Source organism: Nicotiana sylvestris, chromosome 8, assembly GCF_000393655.2.
Source record: "Nicotiana sylvestris chromosome 8, ASM39365v2, whole genome shotgun sequence".
NCBI lineage: Eukaryota > Viridiplantae > Streptophyta > Magnoliopsida > Solanales > Solanaceae > Nicotiana > Nicotiana sylvestris.
Genome location: NC_091064.1, coordinates 167,015,420 through 167,025,081, shown reverse-complemented (window position 1 = coordinate 167,025,081; position 9,662 = coordinate 167,015,420). Strand labels below are relative to the sequence as shown.

Sequence of the window (9,662 nt, the reverse complement as noted above, 5' to 3'; positions counted from 1 at the left end):
CCAAATCTACAAAACATATATGGTTTTAATAAGTTTATACTCTCTTTTTTTTTTTAAAAAAAATATGTTCTTCTCAGTCTATAGTTCGCAACTATATATGTGCATTTAGTGACAGATCTAGCTAAAAATAAGGAAGGGATTCATTTAATTAGAAAGATGACAAAATATTGTGAATGGTGATGCATAATATGGAAGATTATTTGTAATAAGGTTTGAAGTAAGTGTAAATTAAAAAGTGATAGGTCATTCAAATTTCATAAACTAATTAATTAACTCACGGAGTTTAGCATTAGGGGGTTACTTTGTAACTGCTATGTTACCTCAAAATCGAAGTGAGATTAGTTTGTGAAATAAGTCCATACATGAAGGATGAACAATGTAAAAGTTACCATCCTCTAGTATGTAGTAACAAATCAATGTAGCAAAATGATGGACACTATTTATAGGAGAAGAAATGATAGGAAAATTACAATTTTCCTTAGCATGATAATGAATAACCAAATGAGTTAGAGCCATATAATCTTTCTTTACTAACTAGATACAATTGTAACTTTAATGTAGAAACTTGTTCTAGGAGTATACATATATATAGTAAAGTATCTATACAATTTATACAAAGGCCATGATTGTTGTGTTCTTTATATCGTGTTAGATGAGGAAAAAGTCAATTTAAGTAATCGTACAAAGATAATATGCAAAGATTTTAACAACATATGTGATAATATTGAACCAATATGACTCCAAACATGTGATTCCAAGAATTCAACCTTCTCCTCCACAAAGTGGATATCCTTTTATATTTATTTGAAAATAAATACATTTATTTTTTCAACAACAAATGCTCATACGATTCTCAATGTTGTACTAAAATTACGGCGACATGTTTTCTATCCGGATAACTTTTTATTGCATTTTCAAGAGGTATATCAATATTGAGAATATAGTATTAAACATGACACATTAACTACAACAACATAAGTATCTAACTAACTTAATTAATTTGATTATTTTTGCAAGTTCAAACATTATTTAATCATTTCAGATTTAGGTATTACGTTGAACAAAGATATACGTGGAAACACATACATAGAAACTAGTATATTTAAGTGTTTGATAGTACTAAAAAGGAGAACAAAAATTCTATTGGTCTGTCATTGCAGCTTAAAAGACAGGATGTGACTCGTAACTGTGACGTCTCCTTTTCCATCAAAATCTTCAATTTCCTTTTGAGAAAATTTCAGATCATTTACAAACTTCAAAGTCAAAATTTGATTAATCTCCAATTCTCACAAAACCTCTGGAATTTTCTCAGGTCAGTCCATCAAACTCTACTCTCAAACGCGTAATAAAGCAAACCTGTATGTATATACAATTATTTGCAAAACTTCAGGAAATTTTTTCAAGTTTCATATATTCATTGTGTAGATCGGGTTTTTCAGTTGATCTAATGAACCCATCGATTTTTCTTTCAGGAGTTAAATAATTTTGATTTTCTGAAGCTTTAACAAAATTTAACAATGTTTCCCCGACTCTTTGGAAAACCTAAACAAGAAACAAATGCTCTAGCTACGCTAGACAAGTTAAACGAGGTATGATCTTGGTTTTGTTGGTTTTCTTCTTTAGATTTTGTTTTATTTTTATTATTTGTGGTTCTTTCAATTTTCACTTTTAAGTTTGATGATGATGAAAAATCTTGTTATTTGCTGGTTATGGAAAGGGAGTGGGGTGGGGGTGGGGGGGAGTAAGTATTAGCTATCTATACTATTATTATAGTAAATGTGTAGTGTAACTGGATTCTGTAAAAGTTGAAAATGAATAGCTCTTGTTGGTTATGTGAGAGCTGAGAATTTTTTTGTGGAATTTGTTGCAAGAAAGGAACTTGCTGTACTTCTATATGTTGTGTTGTTGTAATCATCTTTTTTTCTCAGTTTAGTTTATGTTTGCTGTATGAACTAAAAGTTTGTGCCCTTGTGGAAATTGTATATATTATTGCAGCCTGATCTATCAAAAGGAAGAAAAGAAAGAATAATGAGTCATAATGCAGATTGATATTTGGTTCCATCTAATGTTGAGTCATAATGCAGATTGATATTTGGTTCCATCTAATGTAATTCACTGACTCAAGAGTGTTAATGATGTTCTTTGTCGTAAGAGCACCCGACTTCCTACTCTAAGAGCCTGGGATAGAGCAAGTTAGCTTCGGATCTTTGTAAGGCTACATGGGCTAACAGTTCTATTTTTATTCTCAGATTCAAACTTATGAGAAACGGTGGGAAGCTCCTCCATTTTGCTGGTGGAAGTATAGTGGACATAGGCTATATACAATATTTCGAGCCTGCTAGATTTTAGCTGCCATAGGTGGATATGATAGATTTTACAGGTGGCTTCTTTTGCATACCGATTGTATTTGAGAGAATGAGTGACCGCATACTGCTTACCCTCTCCAGAACAGCTGTGCTGCAAAGTTTGATACTTTTCATTTGTCTAGAGGTGCAAATATATTGTTCTTTCTTGGATTTTAGGAGTTCCCCGATTGGGAGGTGCAAAATTTTTTTTGAATTGAATTGGGAGGTGCAAAATTCAAATTTTGTACAATCTGATTTTTTTCTTCTGCTTCTACAACACGAGCATCCAGTGCTTTTTCCTCTGAAATAATGGAGGTTTATCATATACAAGGAATGATGAACAAAAGAATTATAGCTTGAGTTGCAGTTGTTTGGCCTAGTCTTAATTCGGGCAAGTTCATTAGGGGTGTGGGCTCTTCGCCAAACATGTTGGTGATAGTTATCATGTAATTTCATTCTTAACTCAGGCATGGCTTACTTTTGGACCAACTTATTTGATCTAGGAAGACAAATGTGAAGCTAGAACCAAAGGGGTTTGTATTATCATTGTTTCCTCCTATTTTGGTGAAGAAATTGAATGTTATCTTCTTTCCCTGGTTTGTGCAATCGTTTGTAGACTCGCTGTGTCATAACTTCTTTCTTGTTAGTCTCAGTCAAAATTATTTGCTTGTTTAAAATTATCAAGTAAATGTAAGGAGCTTAAATTTTATCTTGGTTATGATGTACAGACTCTTGAGATGCTTGAGAAAAAGGAGAAAGTTTTACTTAAGAAGGCTGCTGGTGAGGTTGAAAAAGCAAAGGAATTTACTAGAGCAAAAAACAAAAGGGGTATGGTCTATTAAAAAATCATTGACAAGATGAGATTTCTTCTTCCTATCACTAGTTATGGATACTTTTTTAATATATTTTTACTTTACTACAGTCTATGTTAATGTCATGCACTTAAGGTTGCGACATACTATGAAATATTCTCTTTTGCATGTATGATCAACTGCTGGCTGTTTAATGTCCATTATTGCCATGTATTTGCATGATCTGTAGAATCGAGTAATATCATATAAACCTGATGGTTTGATTATGTTTTGTGTCTGAGACAAAGTAGTTTTATATATGGTGAACTTGCTAGGTTAACAGGTGAAAAATTATCTTCTATTATGTAGAAATATCATGGTACTGGCTTTTTTTTATGTCATGAATACGTTATAAATTTAAAAAGAACATAATACACATATTGTTTGTCTTCCTGAGCTTATCCTTCTGATTTTCTGCCTGGCGGGTTCGCGGTGATACATCAGGTTATTCCTTGAGGTCCTTGTCATTTTAGAATTCCACTTAAGGTTCTACTTAATGTTTCAACTAGACAATTTGAAGTAAGGAACAAACTGGAAAATAAAGTTACTAGTGCTGGTATGAGTTTTTGATCTCTTAACTATTTTATCTGCTTTTATCCAAAGAGAGCATGGTTCAGAAGAAAATTTCGCATTTAAAGTTTAGGAGAGTTATTGTGCAATAGGGAGAGATTTTAGTCCTTTGGCTTACCTAGTAGGTTACAATGGTTATCTTTGCAATTTCTCATGCTATAGACAATATGCAATACATGATCGATCAACCAACGAGACCTCAGTTCCATACAACATCAAGGTCAGCTGTATGAATCCTTTGAAAACTATTTTGCTCTTTTCGGACCCAAATTATTTGAAACAACTATGCAAGACATGCATGGCAGTAAAAGTTTGACTTGTTTTTGGAGATATATTAGAACAGGTAAATAGTTAAAGATAATAATGCATTTCCTTTGAAAGAGCTGATTAGAGCATGATGGAAGCTTAGAGACGCTTTCTATGAAACTGCATTTGATCCTGGATGATCTGTTTAAAGTCTGGATACCGTTCTTCATTTTCCTGATCTATCGGATATGTTTCCACCTTAAAGAAAAGGAACAAACATGGTTTACTTGCTCATACCAGCTCAGGCTACTCTGTTGTGTTAGAATTTCAACGGATGATAGAGGGAAATTGGATATGACAAGCAGCTATGTTTCCCGCTCATGTACATGGATTTCAGTTTTCACTGCCTTAGCATTGCGAGGACATACTATATTATAGGATGATGATGTGAATTACGTTCTCGTATATTTTAACATTATTCCCTCGCATATTTAGTTTGTTTACAGCAGTAACAAATTTCTTTCTCTTTTAGCTGCAATACAATGTTTGAAAAGGAAAAGGCTTTATGAGCAGCAAATTGAGCAGCTTGGAAACTTTCAATTGCGTATTCATGATCAGGTGCTCTTCATGTGTTCATACATCTTGGAATCTTTGCAGCAAAACTTATCATACCAGCACAAAGAGACATGGTCTGAATTCACTTGTTTGTGTCTTGGTTTCAGATGATAATGTTAGAAGGTGCAAAAGCAACAACGGAGACTGTTGATGCTTTAAGAACTGGAGCAGCTGCTATGAAAGCTATGCAGAAGGCAACGTAAGTTGTATATGCTACATGTTAAGTGCTATTTACTGCTCTTTTCTTCTGTAGATGCAAACAGCTTTTGCAGAGAAAAGCTGTAGAGAAATATGAACTGATTAAAGTGAGGAATGAGAGATCCTCAAATAAGAAATTTTTGCTTGATGCATGTTAAAGCATCGAATTTGTCTTGTTATGTTCTTACATGATTTAAAAGATATAGTCTGTTATAGAGTCACAGCAGAGATTTACTCTTTGAAGTGTGATCTTAATAGATGTCTAATCTTAAATTCCATTACTTTATATCTTTTAGTTACGAGTTGCCGTCTTGCCATATGCTATGTCGACACGCGCAGGGGTGTAGTTTCTCTCATCACCCACACTTACATGTCATGTTGTCTGTGTGTGTCACCTAGTGTTTCTGATTCATCAAGATAAACTCCAATACTTTCTAGTAATTAGTTCAGTTTGTTGTTATGTTCATGGTTATTCTTGTTAAGTCGGGGTTGTCCCTGATATGCACTAATATATTCTGTTTTTTTCAGGAATATTGATGATGTCGACAAAACCATGGATGAGATCAACGAGCAAACAGAGAATATGAAAATGATTCAGGAAGCATTGTCAACACCAATTGGTTCAGCTGCTGATTTTGATGAAGTATCTTCAGCTTATTCCTTACTTCGTGTAAAATGTATTTCACTCGTTCAGAACAATAATTTACCTGTATCTTTTTGCAGGATGAGTTGGAGGCAGAACTTGAAGAACTGGAAGGAGCTGAGTTGGAGGAGCAGCTCCTTCAGCCAGCTACAACCGCTCCTGTTGCGCCAATTAATCTACCTGCTGGTAGGCAACAAGTGCGTCCTGCTGCTCAGAAGACAGAAGAAGATGAGCTTGCTGCTTTGCAGGCTGAAATGGCTCTTTGAACAGGTCATTTCCCATTCGCTTTCCTATGTTGCCACCTGAGTATTCAGACCAGGAACCCTGATTTGTGTATTTAAAATTTTGAATACCTGATGATATATTGCTATTACACGGGAAAATTACTACTGAACATGCTATGAACATGCTATTTTTTAGTTTTTAAATATATCTGAAAACACTTCCACTTTTATGTTTAGTTTCATTTGTTTCCGTTGTGGTGCCTGCAGTAGCCATAGTCCCTAAGTTGGGGGTTGACTTTTAGGGGGTTTGGAGGGGGGGGGTAATGTTCTTTATTAACTAATATCCATTTTCATCACCTTTACGTCAATTATTGATCAATCAATTTGATATGGCTTTTACATTACTAACTTGAATGACGTCAGTTAAGGCAAAGGAATGTTCAGAATGGGCTTAGCATAATATGAATGTCTGCCAATTCAAACTGGTTTAATCGAAAGGAAATTGTTCAGACTCATGTCCTCACTTTCATGTCCCCTGTCTGGATATGGATATCCAGGTAAGTGTGTAGGATGCAATCAGTCCCCTTCCTATTTGTTTATCGGTTTGCTAACGTGATTCCATTCTCGACTCTTTAGAACCAACTAAAGATTTCCCTTCGTTCTCAACCCCTCTGTTAACCCAATTAAGAGCAGGAAAAGGAACCTTTAGTGCCACCATAAACAGATCATAGAATACAAAGAATCTCTCTGAAATTTAACCAGCAAACAATGGTCCTGTATTTTGGCCTATTTCTTTTCGTTACTGTTTCAAGATGCCAACTGGATACAGATATTGTCTTGGTCATGCAGATGTGCTTTGTTTCAACAGACTTGTTTACATTTTAAATGACAGTAAAGTCCACGATCGATGGACTGTTTTGCATTTACGCTGGATTTCATGTTCTTAGATGCAAATTCAAGCAATGATGCAGCTGGAATGTTTGCAGTCTTTATGATTGATTTCGTGTGGTTGGCTTTTGAACTTCCTTGACTGCTTCCTTCTCTGCTGTTTTTTCCGCAGTTCTCATTGCCTCCCACGAGACAGTGTAAAGATGTGATGTATTCTTATTGTGGAGGATTATACATCGGGCTCTACTCTCCATCCAGTCTTCATGTTGAATTCGTAACATGCATGCAGGATCAAAAGTAAATGTGTAAATGACAGCAGATGAGTTTACATTCTATATCAAGTTGAAGTGGGAAAGAGCATGCTACTTTTGCGTGAAATATGAAAAATATGTTATAAAATACTCTTTAATGAATTTTCAGGACTTGGTTATTTATATTTGAGATATTACGATGCTAATTAAACTTTCTATGCAACGGTTAAAAGATTTAGGAGTTACTTATTGCTAACTGCCATTGTATGATTGAAGTTTGAAACTAGTAGTGTTAAAAAAATAAGGAAACGAAAGATTGTGAGCATTGTTCAAATTAACCACCTCCATTTGCATGGCAAAATTAAGCACAAGACAGTCAATATGATCAGAGGTGGAGTTAGAATTTGAATCTTATGGGTTCGGGATTCTAAGCTAGCGTTTGTACATAAATTTGGTTTATTACTTGAAAAAAATGAGTTTTTGAAAATGGGATGAAAAATGATTTTTGAAAGATAGAAATTGTACATACATTTTACTTGAAAAAAATTTGAAGTTTTGTGAGTAGAAAATTTCAGAAAATACTGTAGAGCTCTTTTTGGGATTTGAACAATTTATTTTCAAAATATGCCAAAACATAGTTAAAATCTATAAACAAACAAATATTTGAAAACAAAATCTTTTGAGTTACTTGGTTCTAAATTAATAATTTGTACATATTCAATGATTTTTTAAGATAAATACATAATTTAAACCAAAGCCACTGGTTTTGCCGAACTCGTAGCTTCTGCTCTTGCCATCACGATCCTCTCGCTAATAACTAGATTCGTTCTTTTCCTCTTTCCTCTACTTGATTTTCATTTTTGGTTTCCACAAAATAGTAGAAATTCACTTCCAAAAACTATCAGAAACACCCACTTCTCTTCAATGCTGTACACTTCTCATGTTTCCTTCTAGTTGGCATCAACTCCACATAATTGTTAGCATCTAAAATACTAAATGAGAGATTACATTAGTGTTTCACTTAATCCCTCATGTTTAATTATACATTCCAATGACTAATGTCAACTCTATCTTTTTTTGAATATTGTAGTTACCAACATATTCATCAGCTGAAAGTGACTGGAAAATCAATATCTTCAAGAACTGATTGATGAGTCCACAAGCCTGCACCCATAATTTCATCATCAATTGGAAACCCCTCAAATGTATTAAACCAAGCTAGATCAACATTCTCATGCATTGCAACTGATGAAGATCCAAAACTCATTGATTCTTCTCGAGAAGTCGAAATCTTGGAGTAGTCTTGACTGAGTCTTGGAAGAGGGAATTGTTTTTGGTCATGTTGAACCATGCTTTTGTTATTATTGAGAATATGACTACTGACTCCAGCAGACTCCCAATTTGGAAATGGAAATTGTATTGGAGAATAGGCTGCTTGTTCTTCTTCCTCTTTTGGTACCATTGATGAGGAATGAAAAACTTGTTTGCTATCATCAAAGTTCCTTGTGGGGTTTGCATTAGTTGCTAGTAACTTCTTCTTCAATTTGGTGTTCCAGTGATTTTTTACATCATTGTCTGTTCTTCCTGGTAGCTTAGATGCTATAACAGACCATCTGCAAATTCAAAAAATAAAAATAAAAATACTTGGGGTCACTCTTAAATACTAAAATGTTATTAAAATTGGGAATTTAAAGGGAAAAATAGTTGAAGAGCAAGAATTAGCCTGCTTCCAAGTTGAGTATAGAGAGAGCATATAATGTTGTCTTCCTCTTGTGTAAAATTTCCAAGTTTGATATCTGGTCTCAAATAATTAAGCCATCTTAACCGGCAACTCTTGCCACAACGCTTTAGGCCTGCGTTAATTTGCACACAGATAAGTTAGTCTTTAGTGTTGAACAAAGGCTATATACATAATATAGTGTGTATGAGAAAGAAAGAAAAAGAAAATAGAACCAGCTCTGTGAGGAAGGGTAATCCAATTGCCAGCAGTAGTGCCATGTTTGAGTAGGTAATTCTTGAGAATTTCATCTTCCTCGGGAGACCATTGTCCTCTTTTCACTTTTGTCTTGTCACAACAAGGTGTCCTTCCCATGGTTGTTGCCCTACAAACTTTGTCACTTTTGAGTGTGCAAAGGACTGAGTCTATGACTGTAGCACATATTTATATAAGAAAGAGGCAGGGTAAATTAGGTAAGATGTTGGGATGAGGATGCTGCTGGCAATCTAGAAAGAGTCATAATATCATCATAATAGTACACACACTTAATAGAGTTTTAATTTCTTCATATTATGTAAATTGAGAATAATTTTGCTGGCTGCCTCTTCAATCTTTATATTGCTAAGAGGAAAAAGATATATTCATTTGGTCAGTAGCTTGAGGTAAAGCTTAGCATGACTTTAGTATTATGATTTTGTATGTACGTGTCCACTATAACAACACTTTATTATATTATTAAAAAAATATCAGAACAAACATAGCTGTTGTAGAGAAATTTGACTGTATTAGTTCTTTAAATCAAGAAAAAGTAGGGGTCACATGACATTAGGAAAACGAAATGTTGAAACCACATGACTCCATCACCAGAGTAGAAAAAGATTTTACTTTGGACATTTTGCTTGACATGTTAGTTTATGTTTTTTTACTATGTATATACTGCACAATTTTGCAGTGAAGACTAGTGAACTTACCTTTTTTGTTCTTCTACTTTCAAAACTTGTTCAACTCTGATAAAACAATAAGAAAAACAAATTTCTTCTTCAATCTACATGGTAATAATTTTAGTAAAGGGCAACCTTGTGCACGAAGCAGAGGCGGACCTATGTGGTGAGGT

General features: G+C 34.3%; 2 protein-coding genes across 3 annotated transcripts; one reads left to right on the top strand and one right to left on the bottom strand.

Moving 5' to 3' along the window:
* The first annotated feature begins 1,158 nt into the window (after positions 1 to 1,158).
* On the top strand, positions 1,159 to 7,014 carry LOC104246185 (vacuolar protein sorting-associated protein 32 homolog 2-like). Of its 2 annotated transcripts, none has more exons than XM_009801950.2 (8): positions 1,159 to 1,312; positions 1,473 to 1,589; positions 3,074 to 3,173; positions 4,545 to 4,630; positions 4,735 to 4,826; positions 5,354 to 5,468; positions 5,549 to 5,738; positions 6,753 to 7,014. In XM_009801950.2, exons 2-7 carry the CDS (start codon positions 1,518 to 1,520, stop codon positions 5,732 to 5,734), a joined length of 651 nt encoding a protein of 216 aa, XP_009800252.1. In that variant the 5' UTR covers positions 1,159 to 1,312; positions 1,473 to 1,517; the 3' UTR covers positions 5,735 to 5,738; positions 6,753 to 7,014. The 2 variants fall into 2 exon arrangements, with proteins under 2 accessions (XP_009800252.1, XP_009800253.1); XM_009801951.2 differs by having other exon boundaries at positions 1,196 to 1,358.
* Positions 7,015 to 7,493: 479 nt separating this feature from the next.
* On the bottom strand, positions 7,494 to 9,091 carry LOC104246184 (transcription factor MYB87-like). The gene is made up of 3 exons (XM_009801949.2): positions 8,785 to 9,091; positions 8,555 to 8,684; positions 7,494 to 8,444 (listed from the first exon to the last, which is right to left on the bottom strand). Exons 1-3 carry the CDS (start codon positions 8,921 to 8,923, stop codon positions 7,937 to 7,939), a joined length of 777 nt encoding a protein of 258 aa, XP_009800251.1. The 5' UTR covers positions 8,924 to 9,091; the 3' UTR covers positions 7,494 to 7,936.
* Between the last annotated feature and the right edge of the window lie 571 nt (positions 9,092 to 9,662).

What these genes read in the sequence shown, in the direction of transcription:
- LOC104246185 (XM_009801950.2), top strand. Translation starts at nt 1,518, where the DNA reads ATGTTTCCCCGACTCTTTGGAAAACCTAAACAAGAAACAAATGCTCTA. An exon ending in TAGAGCAAAAAACAAAAGGG is followed by an intron (nt 3,174 to 4,544) that starts GTATGGTCTATT and finishes TTTCTCTTTTAG; the next exon opens with CTGCAATACAATGTTTGAAA. An exon ending in CAGCTGCTGATTTTGATGAA is followed by an intron (nt 5,469 to 5,548) that starts GTATCTTCAGCT and finishes ATCTTTTTGCAG; the next exon opens with GATGAGTTGGAGGCAGAACT.
- LOC104246184 (XM_009801949.2), bottom strand. Translation starts at nt 8,923, where the DNA reads ATGGGAAGGACACCTTGTTGTGACAAGACAAAAGTGAAAAGAGGACAA. An exon ending in TACCCTTCCTCACAGAGCTG is followed by an intron (nt 8,685 to 8,784) that starts GTTCTATTTTCT and finishes AAATTAACGCAG; the next exon opens with GCCTAAAGCGTTGTGGCAAG. An exon ending in TATACTCAACTTGGAAGCAG is followed by an intron (nt 8,445 to 8,554) that starts GCTAATTCTTGC and finishes TTGAATTTGCAG; the next exon opens with ATGGTCTGTTATAGCATCTA.